Genomic DNA, 19,502 nt, shown 5'->3' on the forward strand with positions numbered 1-19,502 from the left:
GAGTGGGGTTAGGGTGGTGAGTTACCCCTATATAGAGTGGGGTTAGGGTGATGAGTTACCCCTGTATAGAGTGGGGTTAGGGTGATGAGTTACCCCTGTATAGAGTGGGGTTAGGGTGGTGAGTTACCCCTGTATATAGTGGGGTTAGGGTGGTGAGTTACCCCTGTATAGAGTGGGATTAGGGTGGTGAGTTACCCCTGTATAGAGTGGGGTTAGGGTGATGAGTTACCCCTGTATAGAGTAGAGTTAGGGTGGACTACAAGGCTATGTTAAGTTCAATAAATAAATGACTCTAGCAAGTGCATAGGTGCAAAATAAAGTATCATATCTTATCTGCCAATTTCAAACATTTCTGTTTCCGTGTAACAGTTTATCAAACAAAGAAAGGTATGTATCTCGACGTCCGCGTCATCACACTCCCTCATCTGATTGGTGGAGTAGGCGGGCCCTCTGACTTTGTGGTTCTGGTAAGTAGTGAGTAGCCCTTCGCTGTGAGGTCGTTCCCCACAGCGCCCCTAGTGGATAACATCTCTACCGCAGTGGAGGAGTTTCCTGTTCCATTTCCCCGCTTCAGTGGGACAGGAACTCCCTGTACTCGCCTCCCTGACGCGATAGCCTCAAACAGGGAAGAAGATTGCCCCACACCAAAAAACGGTGCTATTTATGCTTTTTCACCGCCATTGCTTTCCAGGGGCGTCAAGCGTGTTAATATCAGTGTTGAATGGATTTCTAAGTCGTTAAAGTGGACCAAATTCCCAGGAAAACAACTCCGGGTGAGTATCTAATTAGCTCGGGAAGTTTTAGCTGTGTAACCAACGCCCACGAAAACTTTCTGTGATGTTTCTCTCTGGGTGTTGTCTTTTGTGGCTTCGCGTTGTTTTACTCGTTATGGGTTTTGTATACAAGAGAATTCGCGTTTTTATCGAATTTAGACGGGGGGAAAATGTGCTATGCGTTTATTGTTTTGATTTAATGAATGAAAAGTTAACTCTATAAACGGCATATTTTCCTTCAACGCCCTATAGGCCCCTAACAGTGCGACTAATCAGACGAGATAGGATCTTGACACGCAGGAATCTGACATAGATCCGCCCGTCGAGAGTAACTCTTATACAGGCGAGTCACACAGGTTGCAGGAATGATTTTCAAACCAATCATGGTGGTTGTTGACCAACACGTCAATGAGAAAATACTGAAAGTGCTTCAAGTAATTTACTGTTGTGGAAGTAACTATGAAATACTAGTGGTTGATAATGACTCTGTTACAGTGCAGTAACTAGTTGTTGATAATGACTAATGTTACAGTGCAGTAACTAGTTGTTGATAATGACTCTGTTACAGTGCAGTAACTAGTTGTTGATAATGACTAATGTTACAGTGCAGTAACTAGTTGTTGATAATGACTCTGTTACAGTGCAGTAACTAGTTGTTGATAATGACTAATGTTACAGTGCAGTAACTAGTTGTTGATAATGACTAATGTTACAGTGCACTCAGGAATGTATTCAGACCGCTTCACTTTTTCCACATTTTGTTATGTTACAGCCTTAATCTAAAATGGATTAAATGTTTTACTCACCAATTTACACACAAAATCATCAATATCATTTCGAGGCACAGATCTGGGGAAAGGTATCAAAACATTTCTGCAGCATTGAAGGTCCCCAAGAACACAGTGGCCTCCATCATTCTTAAATGGAAGAAGTTTGGAACCACTAAAACTCTTCCTAGAGCTGGCCGCCCGGCCAAGACTTGAGGCTGTAATCTCTGCCAAAGGTGCTTCAACAAAGTACTTAGTGAAGGGTCGAATCCCCGAGCTGACAAGGTACAAATCTGTTCTGCCCCTGAACAAGGCAGTTAACCCACTGTTCCTAGGCCGTCATTGTAAATAAGAATTTGTTCATAACTGACTTGCCTTGTTAAATAAAGGTTAAAAAAATAAATAATAAAAATACTTAAATGTAAAATAATGTTTATTTTTTATACATTTGCTAAAATGTCTAAAACTGTTTTTGCTTTGTAATTATGGGGTATTGTATGTAGCTTGAGGGGGGGAAAAAACGATTTAATCAACTCTAGAATAAGGCTGTAACATAACAAAAATGTGGAAAAAGTCAAGGGGTCTGAATACTTCACGAATGCACTGTCTTCTGTAGGGGGGAGTTTTGCTAACAGCCGTCTGAACAATAACAGGCATCACTCGCTGTTTTGGATGTATAAGGACTAGGGCGATATGGACAAAAAATCATATCTAAACTCAGGAAAAAAAAGAATCGTCCTCTCACTGTCAACTGCGTTTATTTTCAGCAAACTTAACATGTGTACATATTTGTATGAACATAACAAGATTCAACAACTGAGACATAAGCTGAACAAGTTCCACAGACATGTGACTAACAGAAATTGAATAATGTGTCCCTGAACAAGGGGGGGGGGAGGGGTCAAAATCAAAAGTAACAGTCAGTATCTGGAGTGGCCACCAGCTGCATTAAGTACTGCAGTGCATCTCCTCCTCATGGACTGTACCAGATTTGCCAGTTCTTGCAGTGAGATGTTACCCCACTCTTCCACCAAGGCACCTGCAAGTTCCCGGGCATTTCTGGGGGGAATGGCCCTAGCCCTCACCCTCCGATCCAACAGGTACCAGACGTGCTCAATGGGATTGAGATCCGGGCTCTTCGCTGGCCATGGCAGAACACTGACATTCCTGTCTTGCAGGAAATCACGCACCAAACGAGCAATATGGCTGTTGGCATTGTCATGCTGGAGGGTCATGTCAGGATGAGCCTGCAGGAAGGGTACCACATGAGGGAGGAGGATGTCTTCCCTGTAACGCACAGCGTTGAGATTGCCTGCATTGAAAACAAGCTCAGTCCGATGATGCTGTGACACACCGCCCCATTGCAATTTATTGCTCTGCCACATCTGCAGTCCTCATCCCTCCTTGCAGCATGCCTAAGGCACGTTCACGCAGGGACTCTGGGCATCTTTCTTTTGGTGTTTTTCAAAGTCAGTAGAAAGGCCTCTTTAGTGTCCTACGTTTTCATAACTGTGACCTTAATTGCCTACCGTCTGTAAGCTGTTAGTGTCTTAACGACCGTTCCACAGGTGCATGTTCATTAATTGTTTATGGCTCATTGAACAAGCATGGGAAACGGTGTTTAAACCCTTTACAATGAAGATCTGTGAAGTTATTTGGATTTTTACGAATTATCTTTGAAAGACAGGGTCCTGAAAAAGGGCCGTTGCTTTTTTATTAACATAGCTATATATATATATATATATATATATATACACACACACACACTGTTCGTTGAGCTACTTAACTATATAGACCTAACAGTGGCAGCTAACGTTAGCTAGCTAACCCAGATTAGTCCATCGGACACATTTCCACTGCTCCAGAGTCCAATGGCGCTGAGCTTCACACCACTCCAGCTGACGCTTGGCATTGCGCATGGTGATCTTAGGCTTGTGTGCGGCTGCTCGGCCATGGAAACCCATTTCATGAAGCTCCCGAAGAACAGTTCTTGAGCTGACGTTGCTTCCAGAGGCAGTTTGGAACTCGGTAGTGAGTGTTGCAACCGAGGACAGAGGATTTTTTACATGCTTCATCACTCAGTGGTCCTGTTCTGTGAGCTTGTGTGGCCTACCACTTCACAGCTGAGCCGTTGTTGCTCCAAGACATTTCCACTAAACAATAACAGCACTTACAGCTGACTGGGCCAGTTCTAGTAGGGCAGACATTTGACAAACTGACATCCTATGACGGTGCTACGTTGAAAGTCAATCACATTTCAATTAAATGTATTTGTAAAGGCCTTAACATCAGCAGTTGTCCCAAAGTTCTATACAGAAACCCAAGGTTCCACGTCCGGTGAACAAGTCCGGGTTCCATAGCCGCAGGCAGAACAGTTAAAACTGGAGCAGCAGCACGACCAGGTGGACTGGGGACAGCCAGGAGTCATCAGACCAGTTAGTTCTGAGGCATGGTCCAAGGGCTCAGGACCTCCGGGATGGGAGGGAGAGATAATTAGAGGGAGCATACTTAAATTCACACAGGACACCAGATAAGACAGGAGAATTACACAAGATACAACAGACTGACCCTAGCTCCCCGGCACATAGACTATTACAGCATAGATACTGGAGGCTGAGAGATGGGGTGGGTTCGAGGGACACTGTGGCCCCGTCTGACGATACCCTCGGACAGGGTCAACCAGGCAGGATATAACCCCACCTTCTTAACCAATGCACAACACCACGAGAGGGGTGCCACAGGGTTCAATTCTTGGACCGACTCTCTTCTCTGTATACATCAATGATGTCGCTCTTGCTGCTGGTGATTCTCTGATCCACCTCTACGCAGACGACACTATTCTGTATTCTTCTGGCCCTTCTTTTGACACTGTGTTAACAACCCTCCAGGCGAGCTTCAATGCCATACAACACTTCTTCCGTGGCCTCCAATTGCTCTTAAATACAAGTAAAACTAAATGCATGCTCTTCAACCGATCGCTGCCTGCACCTACCCGCCCGTCCAGCACCACTACTCTGGACGGCTCTGACTTAGAATATGTGGACAACTACAAATACCTAGGTGTCTGGTTAGACTGTAAACTCTCCTTCCAGACTCACATCAAGCATCTCCAATCCAAAGTTAAATCTAGAATTGGCTTCCTATTCCGCAACAAAGCATCCTTCACTCATGCTGCCAAACACACCCTTGTAAAACTGACCATCCTACCAATCCTCGACTTCGGTGATGTCATTTACAAAATAGCCTCCAAAACCCTACTCAATAAATTGGATGCAGTCTATCACAGTGCCATCCGTTTTGTCACCAAAGCCCCACATACTACCCACCACTGCGACCTGTACACTCTCGTTGGCTGGCCCTCGCTTCATACTCGTCGCCAAACCCACTGGTTCCAGGTCATCTACAAGACCCTGCTAGGTAAAGTCCCCCCTTATCTCAGCTCGCTGGTCACCATAGCAACACCCACCTGTAGTACGCGCTCCAGCAGGTATATCTCACTGGTCACCCCCAAAGCCAATTCTTCCTTTGGCCGCCTCTCCTTCCAGTTCTCTGCTGCCAATGACTGGAACGAACTACAAAAATCTCTGAAACTGGAAACACTTATCTCCCTCACTAGCTTTAAGCACCAGCTGTCAGAGCAGCTCATAGATTACTGCACCTGTACATAGCCCATCTATAATTTAGCCCAAACAACTACCTCTTTACCTACTGTATTTATTTATTTATTTTGCTCCTTTGCACCCCATTATTTCTGTCTCTACTTTTCACTTTCTTCCACTGCAAACCAACCATTCCAGTGTTTTTATTTTTTATTTTACTTGCTGTGTTGTATTTACTTCGCCACCATGGCCTTTTTATATTTTTATTTATTTATACATATATTTGTTTGCCTTCACCTCCCTTATCTCACCTCACTTGCTCACATTGTATATAGACTTATTTTTTTTCACTGTATCATTGACTATATGTTTGTTTTACTCCATGTGTAACTATGTGTTGTTGTATGTGTCGAACTGCTCTGCTTTATCTTGGCCAGGTCGCAATTGTAAATGAGAACGTGTTCTCAATTTGCCTACCTGGTTAAATAAAGGTGAAATAAATAAATAAATAAATATCAACAGACCACCAACGTACGACCCTGAGGCAAGGCTGAGTATAGCCCGTGAAGGTATCATCCACTGCACGAGCCCGAGGGGCCGCAAAACCGGACAGGAAGATCACGTCAGTGACTCACCCCTCCTAGGACTGTCATGCAAGAGCACCAGTAAGCCAGTGACTCAGCCCCCGTAACAGGGTCAGAGGCAGAGAATCCCAGTAGAGAGAGGGGAGCCGGCCAGGCAGAGACAGCAAGAGTGGTTCGTTGCTCCTCTCCCTCTCCTATCCTTACATCTTGTGGTTCCACAGGAAAAGGGTAGTAAACCTTGATTACTCGCTTCAGGGGGATCTGACCTCACCTCCTGACCTCAACCCCTCCTTCCCCTAGTCCACAGATGTCCATCTGTCTCCCCTGTATCAACACGGTGCTCTGCTCCCGTCCCCACAGCACATTCCACCGCCACTCTGTCTTTCTACAGATCTCACTCCTTAATATACTCTGCGTCTGATTTATCATGTCTTTAATATCTCAATGTTCAACATTTCAAATCCAACAACTGAACAAAAATATAAACGCAACAATTTCAACGATTTTACTGAGTTAGAGTTCATGGAAGGAAATCAGTCAATTGAAATTAATTGAGAAAGGCTCTTATCTATGGATTTCACTTGACTGGGCAGGGGCGCAGGGGGTGCAGCGGGCGCAGGGGGTGCAGCGGGCGCAGGGGTGCAGGGGGTGCAGGGGGCGCAGCGGGTGCAGCGGGCGCAGGGGTGCAGCGGGCGCAAGGGGTGCAGGGGTGCAGGGGTAGATTTTGTAGGTATGGAACATTTCTGGGATATTTTATTTCAGCTCATGAAACATGGGACCAACACTTTACATGTTGCGTTTTCTATTTGTGTTCAGTGTTGTTCAGCTCCACCTGAAAAATGTCTACTAAAAATGTTCAACTAGTTGAATTACTAGTTGAATTACTAGTTGAATTACTAGTTGAACTACTAGTTGAACTACTAGTTGAATTACTAGTTGAATTACTAGTTGAACTACTAGTTGAACTACTAGTTGAACTACTAGTTGAACTACTAGTTGAACTACTAGTTGAATTACTAGTTGAATTACTAGTTGAATTACTAGTTGAATTACTAGTTGAATTACTAGTTGAACTACTAGTTGAATTACTAGTTGAACTACTAGTTGAATTACTAGTTGAATTACTAGTTGAATTACTAGTTGAACTACTAGTTGAATTACTAGTTGAATTACTAGTTGAATTACTAGTTGAATTACTAGTTGAACTACGTGTAGGTCACTGCTGTTGGGTTGTTATTGAGGAACTGAGATTTAAATGGCGACGTTTCATCAGTCTTTCTGAACTGAAGTCAAATCCATCCATTGCTCTGCAAAAATCAAGGTTTAAATTGTATTTGGTGTCAGTGCATATGAACCAGACGTCTGTAGTGACTTGTATTGACGTGTTGATTTATAAATGTGGTTTCTATGGACTCGTATCATATCTGCTGGGTGTGGGCTGGGTGGTATGGCCCAGGTTCCTGCTAAACCACAGGTTCCTGCAAAACCACAATGTAACCATTCACCGGTTGGTTGGATCCTTGCTTCGTAATACACCCAATATCCTGTAGCCATTCTGCCACCACTAACCAACTCTGCAATTAGATAAGAAGTTTCTCTTAAAGCTCAACACGTCTATATTGAGACCAGATAGACCTAGGCCTAGATCTAGTCTAGTATAGGCCCTCCGGCAGTCTGGTATAGGCCCTCCGGCAGTCTGGTATAGGCCCTCCGGCAGTCTGGTATAGGCCCTCCGGCAGTCTGGTATAGGCCCTCCGGCAGTCTGGTATAAGCCCTCCGGCAGTCTGGTATAAGCCCTCCGGCAGTCTGGTATAGGCCCTCCGGCAGTCTGGTATAGGCCCTCCGGCAGTCTAGTATAGGCCCTCCGGCAGTCTGGTATAGGCCCTCCGGCAGTCTGGTATAGGCCCTCCGGCAGTCTGGTATAGGCCCTCCGGCAGTCTAGTATAGGCCCTCCGGCAGTCTGGTATAGGCCCTCCGGCAGTCTGGTATAAGCCCTCCGGCAGTCTGGTATAAGCCCTCCGGCAGTCTGGTATAGGCCCTCCGGCAGTCTGGTATAGGCCCTCCGGCAGTCTGGTATAGGCCCTCCGGCAGTCTGGTATAGGCCCTCCGGCAGTCTGGTATAGGCCCTCCGGCAGTCTGGTATAAGCCCTCCGGCAGTCTGGTATAGGCCCTCCGGCAGTCTGGTATAGGCCCTCCGGCAGTCTGGTATAGGCCCTCCGGCAGTCTGGTATAGGCCCTCCGGCAGTCTGGTATAAGCCCTCCGGCAGTCTGGTATAGGCCCTCCGGCAGTCTGGTGTAGGCCAAAGGAACTCTGTGTGTTTGTATTTGCTCAGTGTCTTCCTTCCTTGTGTGATTTGGTGAAGCACAGTTGAGAGAGGGGGCAGGGGAGAGGGAGTTGCTGCTGAGGTTTAGGAGAAGTGAGACTTGCTGCTGGTGTTTAGGAGAAGTGAGAGTTGCTGCTGAGGTTTAGAAGTGAAAGAGGGAAACTGTAGATGGGGGAGGGTGACAGCTGGACCCTGGTATATCTGGGTCTTGGTATTGCAGGTTTGGTTTGTGGTGGGGGACGTCATTTCTCTCTACAGGGTTTATACCTCATAGTTGTTTTTCTTGTGGCAAAGTGAGGCTTCGAGCGAAGTGGCTTCCTTGGAAGCTGAAGTTTTTTTTAATGTGATTTCACACCTCTTGTGTATTTCTAAGGTGACAACTTGTTGCAACTGCACAGCTACTGTTGGAGGTGTGACTCTGTCAATCCCCTGTTCAGAGGTGTCATTGGCTACGTCTTTTGCTGCATGGCTACAGGGCCACAAAACAACAGTTGACTTGATCTGAGCTTCTACCACGCAAGGCATCATCCAGACGAGTCTGTGGCAGGAGACACTGTTATTTCCAACAGAGCTGGTCTGCCGGGCTGCGTTCACTACATTTTTACCTTCAATTTGAATTGAAACGGTGCTGTATTGAGTGAACAGTTGGGGGGGGGAACAGGTTGGGTTGTGGGTATTTTTTTATTTATTTTATTTTACCGTTATTTTACCAGGTAAGTTGACTGAGAACACGTTCTCATTTGCAGCAACGACCTGGGGAATAGTTACAGGGGAGAGGAGGGGGATGAATTAGCCAATTGTAAACTGGGGATTATTAGGTGACCATGATGGTTTGAGGGTAAAAAATGCACCGTTGCCCTTTTTTAAAAATACGTCACTCTTTGCTTCAAGCCGCACCCAGGCACACCCACACCAAAAGGAGCAAACGTATATTTCTGTTCAAGAACGTACAAAAAATGTTCTGGGGGAAAATGTGCCATTCAGTACAAAACCGTTCCACAACGTAGCAAACGTTTGAGTGAACTGAACGCACCGCAGGTATTAGGGCTGGGAATTTCCAGGCACCTCACGATTCGATATTATCACGATACTTCTATGAATATATATTGCAATTGGATACTGTGATTTTTATTGCGACTCGACGTTGCGAACATATTGCCCACCATAATGTCTGCTGCAGAGAGTTCCTTGGTGGCTCTTGGTTTGGGGGGGGTCCGTGGGTGGCTCTTGGTTTGGGGGGGGTCCTTGGTGGCTCTTGGTTTGGGGGGGGGGGTCCGTGGGTGGCTTTTGGTTTGGGGGGGGGGGTCCGTGGGTGGCTTTTGGTTTGGGGAGGGGGGGGATCTGTGGGTGGCTCTTGGTTTGGGGAGGGGGGGGATCCGTGGGTGGCTCTTGGTTTGGGGAGGGGGGGGATCCGTGGGTGGCTCTTGGTTTGGGGGGGGGTCCGTGGGTGGCTCTTGGTTTGGGGGGGGGGGGGGGTCCGTGGGTGGCTCTTGGCCATTTTAATTGGAATCCTCATGTCTTAACCATTGTTAAGTGGTTTGGATGAAATCGTTTGGGTGAAATCGTTTGGGTATTATATTTAATTAATATGACATGAATCCTATAAATTGAAATGACCAATTTGGGTGCAATCAATTAGTTTAATTTCTCAGAGTTCAAATTGTCTTTCAATTAAATAATGTTGCAGGAATACTTATCTTCTGTTTCTAACTACAGAAATAATTTCCAAACAATCTGAGATGGTGGGTGTCATGGACCCTCCAGGTCCATCTCTGTACTATCAGTATTCCATCTGAAATACACCTGTACTCCAGGGGCTGATGTACATGGGATTGGTCACCTGGTGAGAAGGGTAGGTAGAGATGTAATCCCCTACAGTACAGCCAAGACCAAACACGCTACAGAGGTCAGGAACATCTCCTGAGTCTGTCTTCGTTAGCTGTGGTTAGGCCTACTTGTCTCTGTACTCTGCTGCTGCCCTCCTCCTGGGGCCCGGACCTAATCCTGGGGCCCGGACCTAATCCTGGGGCCCGGACCTAATCCTGGGGCCCGGACCTAATCCTGGGGCCCGGACCTAATCCTGGGGCCTCCTAGGGCCCGGACCTAATCCTGGGGCCTCCTAGGGCCCGGACCTCCTGGGGCCTCCTAGGGCCCGGACCTCCTGGGGCCTCCTCGGGCCCGGACCTAATCCTGGGACCCGGACCTAATCCTGGGACCCGGGCCTAATCCTGGGGCCCGGACCTCCTGGGGCCCGACCTAATCCTGGGGCCCGGACCCCCTGGGGCCTGGACCTAATCCTGGGACAAGGCATTTAACCCTCTTTATAAGGGAAGGAGAAGACGACTGGAGACTTTGCAGCTTCAAGAGGAACTGTAAACTGAACCAAAAGTCACTGAGGCTTCCTGCTTTTCTACAGTGAAAGTATACCTATTCTATTTAGCTACTGGCTTTGCGTCTTTTACATAGGGGTTTTGTACACCAGCTGAAAATACAATCTTTTTGGTTCTGGATAATGCATGTCACAGTGGTTGAGATGGAACAGTGATTCTCTACACTGCCTTGTTGTGTCACAGCAACTGAAATTAGTCCAACTATTAGAAGTTTTAATCAACCAGGAAATGGCCGAGCGATATCTGCATAGTGAATCTGTTAAGTCATTGTAGAAACATAAGGATAAAATACCATTGTATAGTTCTCTCCAGTTACTTCTCTACTCTGTCAGACTGTATTTCACAACTCTGTCAGACTGTATTTCCCAACTCTGCCAGTGAGCGTTGAGCTCCACAACTAGAATAAGTATCAAGTCTACTTCCATCTTTTGGATTGAGTGTTTCAACCAGGAAATGTGGCTGTTTTATCCATAACAGTTTTTTTTTTTAAATTCTAAGCCAATCAGATGTCTTTATTATTCTGTTATGTGTAAGTTCCCGCCAGGGGTATGCTGACACGGCTGTCGTCGTAATCACATCCCTAAATTGACATTTGATAGTCGGATCGGATGATGCTTGTGATTTTTTAAAATTTAAACACTTCCTTATTTACAATGTGTAAATAGATGTTGGCCAAATATGTCACTGCAAAAAAAAAGCTTCAGATTAGCGCTCTGAGGTCTGTGGTCAAGTTGCAACAGACAGACAGGTTTGCTGTCACTCAGAAAGCGTATTAGCGTGTCAGATATTTTTCTCTACTCTTGCCCCCGCCTGTTAGATATAATGCACATTGATAGCTTGATAACAAACGTCCTCCGCCATTTTTGATTTATCGTATTAGCAGGCCGCAGCAGTCTAAATGGTCAGAACGAAAACATGTGAGGGGAAAGATACAGCTTCACTCTATCCAATCAGAACAGCAGGTTCAGCCTGGCAGTTATTAACATTGTGGTTGTTCCTTCTCAGTAGTCAAGAGATGAATGTGTTGCTATACGCACATGCTAGCTTACTGCATGAGTATTAATGACTGTTTCTAACCAGTCGTACTACATGTCAGTCACACAGTAGCAACATAACTTGGTGGACCACAACTTTATAATAGACCCCAGCCACTCACAGCTCACGGGTTTTGACCCCAGCCACTCACAGCTCACGGGTTTTGACCCCAGCCACTCACAGCTCACGGGTTTTGACCCCAGCCACTCACAGCTCACGGGTTTTGACCCCAGCCACTCACAGCTCACGGGTTTTGACCCCAGCCACTCACAGCTCACGGGTTTTGACCCCAGCCACTCACAGCTCACGGGTTTTGACCCCAGCCACTCACAGCTCACGGGTTTTGACCCCAGCCACTCACAGCTCACGGGTTTTGACCCCAGCCACTCACAGCTCACGGGTTTTGACCCCAGCCACTCACAGCTCACGGGTTTTGACCCCAGCCACTCACAGCTCACGGGTTTTGACCCCAGCCACTCACAGCTCACGGGTTTTGACCCCAGCCACTCACAGCTCACGGGTTTTGACCCCAGCCACTCACAGCTCACGGGTTTTGACCCCAGCCACTCACAGCTCACGGGTTTTGACCCCAGCCACTCACAGCTCACGGGTTTTGACCCCAGCCACTCACAGCTCACGGGTTTTGACCCCAGCCACTCACAGCTCACGGGTTTTGACCTCAGCCACTCACAGCTCACGTGTATTGACCCCAGCCACTCACAGCTCACGTGTATTGACCCCAGCCACTCACAGCTCAAAATAGTTTTGAGGTGGAATTTTCCTTTAATAGGTGCACTTACCCTAACCCCGCCCTCTTTCTGTTCTACATGCAGTTGGAGTCACATTAGGACATTTTGTTGACAATGCAGCTGCTCTGTGGTTCTGGACTTAAGCCACACAGCAGTGGGTGCCGTTATTTTGGGTGCCGGTATTTTGGGTGCCGTTATTTTGGATGATGAACAACTACTTGAGAAACTAAGCAATGTGCGCATTAAGCTCTCAGAGAAAACCGGAAGGAAATGGAATTCATATTATTGAACAGATGTCGGTCAATTAGTTGTTTAAAAACGAAAAATAGCCAACATTTCAGTTCATTTCTCAGCACTAGTGTCTGTGTTAGTGGAGGGTCCGCTGAACCGGTCTGCCGCCTGTCAACATTTCAGTTCATTTCTCTGCCGTCTGTCAACATTTCAGTTCATTTCTCTGCCGTGTGTCAACATTTCAGTTCATTTCTCTGCCGCCTGTCAACATTTCAGTTCATTTCTCTGCCGTCTGTCAACATTTCAGTTCATTTCTCAGCCGCCTGTCAACATTTCAGTTCATTTCTCTGCTGCCTGTCAACATTTCAGTTCATTTCTCTGCCGCCTGTCAACATTTCAGTGCATTTCTCTGCCGCCTGTCAACATTTCAGTTCATTTCTCTGCCGTCTGTCAACATTTCAGTTCATTTCTCTGCCGTCTGTCAACATTTCAGTTCATTTCTCTGCCGCCTGTCAACATTTCAGTGCATTTCTCTGCCGCCTGTCAACATTTCAGTTCATTTCTCTGCCGCCTGTCAACATTTCAGTTCATTTCTCAGCACTAGTGTCTGTGTTAGTGGAGCGTCTGTCTGGCCGGTCTGCCGCCTGTCTGGCCGGTCTGCCGTCTGTCTGGCCGGTCTGCCGTCTGTCTGGCCGGTCTGCCGCCTGTCTGGCCGGTCTGCCGTCTGTCTGGCCGGTCTGCCGTCTGTCTGGCCGGTCTGCCGTCTGTCTGGCCGGTCTGCCGTCTGTCTGGCCGGTCTGCCGTCTGTCTGGCCGGTCTGCCGCTGGTCTGCCGTCTGTCTGGCCGGTCTGCCGCTGGTCTGCCGCCTGTCTGGCCGGTCTGCCGTCTGTCTGGCCGGTCTGCCGCCTGTCTGGCCGGTCTGCCGTCTGTCTGGCCGGTCTGCCGTCTGTCTGGCCGGTCTGCCGTCTGTCTGGCCGGTCTGCCGTCTGTCTGGCCGGTCTGCCGTCGGTCTGGCCGGTCTGCCGTCGGTCTGCCGTCTGTCTGGCCGGTCTGCCGTCTGTCTGGCCGGTCTGCCGTCTGTCTGCCGTCTGTCTGGCCGGTCTGCCGTCTGTCTGGCCGGTCTGCCGTCTGTCTGGCCGGTCTGCCGTCTGTCTGGCCGGTCTGCCGTCTGTCTGGCCGGTCTGCCGTCTGTCTGGCCGGTCTGCCGCCTGTCTGGCCGGTCTGCCGCCTGTCTGGCCGGTCTGCCGCCTGTCTGGCCGGTCTGCCGCCTGTCTGGCCGGTCTCCCTCTCAGACCCTGTCCATGGGTGATTGTGTGTGTCCCTACAGTCCTTTGTATTACCGATCTGATGGTCTGTTTTGATTGCAGTGAGTTTTTATTGTTCCATGGCAATAAATCTCCATCAGCAGTTGAGAGAGAAGAGAAGAATGTGACTGTATTATCAAGACTGCAACAAAGCTAATTAGAATGGGTTTAATTCAGCAGGAGGTGTTTAATCATTATTTAACCTTCAGCAGGAGGTGTTTAATCATTATTTAACCTTCAGCAGGAGGTGTTTAATCATTATTTAACCTTCAGCAGGAGAAGTTTAATCATTATTTAACCTTCAGCAGGAGGAGTTTAATCATTATTTAACCTTCAGCAGGAGGAGTTTAATCATTATTTAACCTTCAGCAGGAGGAGTTTAATCATTATTTAACCTTCAGCAGGAGGAGTTTAATCATTATTTAACCTTCAGCAGGAGGTGTTGAATCATTATTTAACCTTCAGCAGGAGGTGTTTAATCATTATTTAACCTTCAGCAGGAGGAGTTTAATCATTATTTAACCTTCAGCAGGAGGAGTTTAATCATTATTTAACCTTCAGCAGGAGGAGTTTAATCATTATTTAACCTTCAGCAGGAGGTGTTGAATCATTATTTAACCTTCAGCAGGAGGTGTTTAATCATTATTTAACCTTCAGCAGGAGGAGTTTAATCATTATTTAACCTTCAGCAGGAGGAGTTTAATCATTATTTAACCTACAGCAGGAGGAGTTTAATCATTATTTAACCTTCAGCAGGAGGAGTTTAATCATTATTTAACCTTCAGCAGGAGGAGTTTAATCATTATTTAACCTACAGCAGGAGGTGTTTAATCATTATTTAACCTTCAGCAGGAGGTGTTTAATCATTATTTAACCTTCAGCAGGAGGTGTTGAATCATTATTTAACCTTCAGCAGGAGGAGTTTAATCATTATTTAACCTTCAGCAGGAGGAGTTTAATCATTATTTAACCTTCAGCAGGAGGTGTTGATTCATTATTTAACCTTCAGCAGGAGGTGTTTAATCATTATTTAATTATTTTCTAAATAAGCATCAACCAGTGGGTCTTGTGACGGGTACACAGAGACGACCAGTTTACAGAGGAGTACAGAGTGCAGTGATGTGTCCTATAAGGAGCATTGGTGGCAAATCTGATGTTGGATGGGCAAGGAGGCATGGCTGAGTCAAATAGGAATCCTGACCTATATCTGTGTTCCAGCAGCATCATGGCGTCCACGGTAACGCTGGAGGATGCTCTGTCCAATGTGGACCTTCTGGAGGAGCTGCCTCTCCCAGACCAGCAGCCCTGCATCGAGCCCCTGCCCTCCTCCCTCATGTACCAGGTAAGAACTGTTCCCAGACCAGCATCGAGCCCCTGCCCGCCTCCCTCATGTACCAGGTAAGAACTGTTCCCAGCCCTGCATCGAGCCCCTGCCCTCCTCCCTAATGTACCAGGTAAGAACTGTTCCCAGACCAGCAGCCCTGCATCGAGCCCCTGCCTTGCTCCCTCATGTACCAGGTAAGAACTGTTCCCAGACCAGCAGCCCTGGATCGAGCCCCTGCCCTCATCCCTCATGTACCAGGTAAGAACTGTTCCCAGACCAGCAGCCCTGCATCGAGCCCCTGCCCTCATCCCTCATGTACCAGGTAAGAACTGTTCCCAGACCAGCAGCCCTGCATCGAGCCCCTGCCTTGCTCCCTCAAGTACCAGGTAAGAACTGTTCCCAGACCAGCAGCCCTGCATCGAGCCCCTGCCTTGCTCCCTCATGTACCAGGTAAGAACTGTTCCCAGACCAGCAGCCCTGCATCGAGCCCCTGCCTTGCTCCCTCATGTACCAGGTAAGAACTGTTCCCAGACCAGCAGCCCTGCATCGAGCCCCTGCCTTGCTCCCTCATGTACCAGGTAAGAACTGTTCCCAGACCAGCAGCCCTGCATCGAGCCCCTGCCTTGCTCCCTCATGTACCAGGTAAGAACTGTTCCCAGACCAGCAGCCCTGCATCGAGCCCCTGCCCTCCTCCCTCATGTACCAGGTAAGAACTGTTCCCAGACCAGCAGCCCTGGATCGAGCCCCTGCCCTCCTCCCTCATGTACCAGGTAAGAACTGTTCCCAGACCAGCAGCCCTGCATCGAGCCCCTGCCCTCATCCCTCATGTACCAGGTAAGAACTGTTCCCAGACCAGCAGCCCTGGATCGAGCCCCTGCCCTCCTCCCTCATGTACCAGGTAAGAACTGTTCCCAGACCAGCAGCCCTGGATCGAGCCCCTGCCCTCCTCCCTCATGTACCAGGTAAGAACTGTTCCCAGACCAGCAGCCCTGGATCGAGCCCCTGCCCTCCTCCCTCATGTACCAGGTAAGAACTGTTCCCAGACCAGCAGCCCTGCATCGAGCCCCTGCCCTCCTCCCTCATGTACCAGGTAAGAACTGTTCCCAGACCAGCAGCCCTGGATCGAGCCCCTGCCCTCCTCCCTCATGTACCAGGTAAGAACTGTTCTCAGATCTCCTGTCAAGCTCAGCAGGTAAACACCTGAATGTTGATTTCATTTGATTATAACATCCGCTCTCTCTCTCTCTCTCTCTCTCTCTCTCGCTCTCTCCAAAGCCCAACTTCAACACCAACTTTGAGGACCGTAATGCCTTTGTGACGGGGATCGCCAGATATATCGAGCAGGCCACCGTCCACTCCAGCATGGTGAGCAGGCCACCTGCTTCTAACAGAACCAAACATTAGAACAGGTCATGGTAGAAATAGTTTTAGTTACTTAGCACCTTGGAATTCTCTCCTGAACATTTTAAAATGTGACGATCTAGTTTCGTTGGAGTTTAAACACTTGATCGATGTATATATCGTAGAAGAGTGTCATTGTTTTTAGGCCAGCTGTTTTTAGTCAAGATGTTTGTGTTTTTAACGTAAAATGTAATTGTTGCACTGTATGTGGGGTGACTAGGGGTTGATGCGGGGGTGACTAGGGGATGATACAGGGATACTAGGGGTTGATACAGGGATACTAGGGGTTGATACAGGGATACTAGGGGTTGATACGGGGTGACTAGGGGTTGATACAGGGATACTAGGGGTTGATGCGGGGTGACTAGGGGATGATACAGGGATACTAGGGGTTGATACAGGGATACTAGGGGTTGATACGGGGTGACTAGGGGTTGATACAGGGATACTAGGGGTTGATGCGGGGTGACTAGGGGTTGATACGGGGGTGACTAGGGGTTGATACAGGGATACTAGGGGTTGATACAGGGTGACTAGGGGTTGATACAGGGATACTAGGGGTTGATGCGGGGGTGACTAGGGGTTGATACAGGGATACTAGGGGTTGATACGGGGGTGACTAGGGGTTGATACAGGGATACTAGGGGTTGATACAGGGTGACTAGGGGTTGATACAGGGATACTAGGGGTTGATGCGGGGGTGACTAGGGGTTGATACAGGGATACTAGGGGTTGATACAGGGATACTAGGGGTTGATACAGGGATACTAGGGGTTGATACGGGGATACTAGGGGTTGATACGGGGTGACTAGGGGTTGATGCGGGGGTGACTAGGGGATGATACAGGGATACTAGGGGTTGATACAGGGATACTAGGGGTTGATACGGGGTGACTAGGGGTTGATACAGGGATACTAGGGGTTGATGCGGGGTGACTAGGGGATGATACAGGGATACTAGGGGTTGATACAGGGATACTAGGGGTTGATACGGGGTGACTAGGGGTTGATACAGGGATACTAGGGGTTGATGCGGGGTGACTAGGGGTTGATACGGGGGTGACTAGGGGTTGATACAGGGATACTAGGGGTTGATACAGGGTGACTAGGGGTTGATACAGGGATACTAGGGGTTGATGCGGGGGTGACTAGGGGTTGATACAGGGATACTAGGGGTTGATACGGGGGTGACTAGGGGTTGATACAGGGATACTAGGGGTTGATACAGGGTGACTAGGGGTTGATACAGGGATACTAGGGGTTGATGCGGGGGTGACTAGGGGTTGATACAGGGATACTAGGGGTTGATACAGGGATACTAGGGGTTGATACAGGGATACTAGGGGTTGATACGGGGATACTAGGGGTTGATACGGGGTGACTAGGGGTTGATGCGGGGGTGACTAGGGGTTGATACGGGGTGACTAGGGGTTGATACAGGGATACTAGGGGTTGATACGGGGTGACTAGGGGTTGATACAGGGATACTAGGGGTTGATACGGGGATACTAGGGGTTGATACGGGGATACTAGGGGTTGATACGGGGATACTAGGGGTTGATACGGGGATACTAGGGGTTGATACGGGGATACTAGGGGTTGATACGGGGATACTAGGGGTTGATACGGGGGTGACTAGGGGTTGATACAGGGATACTAGGGGTTGATACGGGGTGACTAGGGGTTGATACGGGGGTGACTAGGGGTTGATACGGGGTGACTAGGGGTTGATACGGGGTGACTAGGGGTTGATACAGGGATACTAGGGGTTGATACGGGGTGACTAGGGGTTGATGCGGGGGTGACTAGGGGTTGATGCGGGGGTGACTAGGGGTTGATACGGGGTGACTAGGGGTTGATACGGGGTGACTAGGGGTTGATACAGGGATACTAGGGGTTGATACGGGGTGACTAGGGGTTGATGCGGGGGTGACTAGGGGTTGATGCGGGGGTGACTAGGGGTTGATACGGGGTGACTAGGGGTTGATACTAGGGGTTGATGCGGGGGTGACTAGGGGTTGATACGGGGGTGACTAGGGGTTGATACGGGGTGACTAGGGGTTGATACAGGGATACTAGGGGTTGATGCGGGGGTGACTAGGGGTTGATACGGGGTGACTAGGGGTTGATACAGGGATACTAGGGGTTGATACGGGGTGACTAGGGGTTGATACGGGGTGACTAGGGGTTGATACAGGGATACTAGGGGTTGATACGGGGTGACTAGGGGTTGATGCGGGGGTGACTAGGGGTTGATACAGGGTGACTAGGGCGGGGTGACTAGGGGTTGATACGGGGTGACTAGGGGTTGATACGGGGTGACTAGGGGTTGATACGGGGTGACTAGGGGTTGATACAGGGATACTAGGGGTTGATACGGGGTGACTAGGGGTTGATACGGGGGTGACTAGGGGTTGATACGGGGTGACTAGGGGTTGATACAGGGATACTAGGGGTTGATACGGGGTGACTAGGGGTTGATGCGGGGGTGACTAGGGGTTGATACGGGGTGACTAGGGGTTGATACGGGGTGACTAGGGGTTGATACAGGGATACTAGGGGTTGATACGGGGTGACTAGGGGTTGATGCGGGGGTGACTAGGGGTTGATACGGGGTGACTAGGGGTTGATACGGGGGTGACTAGGGGTTGATACAGGGATACTAGGGGTTGATACAGGGATACTAGGGGTTGATACAGGGATACTAGGGGTTGATACGGGGTGACTAGGGGTTGATGCGGGGTTGATACGGGGTGACTAGGGGTTGATGCGGGGGTGACTAGGGGTTGATGCGGGGGTGACTAGGGGTTGATACGGGGTGACTAGGGGTTGATACAGGGATACTAGGGGTTGATACGGGGTGACTAGGGGTTGATACAGGGATACTAGGGGTTGATACGGGGGTGACTAGGGGTTGATACAGGGGGTGACTAGGGGTTGATACGGGGATACTAGGGGTTGATGCGGGGTGACTAGGGGTTGATACGGGGGTGACTAGGGGTTGATGCGGGGGTGACTAGG

At 48.7% G+C, this 19,502-nt stretch overlaps 1 protein-coding gene across 6 annotated transcripts in view; it reads left to right on the forward strand.

The window, feature by feature from the left end:
* The first annotated feature begins 548 nt into the window (after positions 1–548).
* Positions 549–19,502, forward strand: part of cyfip1 (cytoplasmic FMR1 interacting protein 1) — a 170,040-nt gene continuing 151,086 nt past the window's right edge. The window contains exons 1-3 of one of the 6 annotated variants that reach the window (XM_055943953.1): positions 549–773; positions 14,975–15,098; positions 16,356–16,445. In XM_055943953.1, the coding sequence (XP_055799928.1) occupies positions 14,982–15,098; positions 16,356–16,445 (207 nt within the window). In that variant the 5' untranslated portion in view covers positions 549–773; positions 14,975–14,981. The other 5 variants (XM_055943954.1, XM_055943958.1, XM_055943957.1 and 2 more) reach the window with 5 other exon arrangements.

Source organism: Salvelinus fontinalis, chromosome 14, assembly GCF_029448725.1.
Source record: "Salvelinus fontinalis isolate EN_2023a chromosome 14, ASM2944872v1, whole genome shotgun sequence".
Taxonomy (NCBI): Eukaryota; Metazoa; Chordata; class Actinopteri; order Salmoniformes; family Salmonidae; genus Salvelinus; species Salvelinus fontinalis.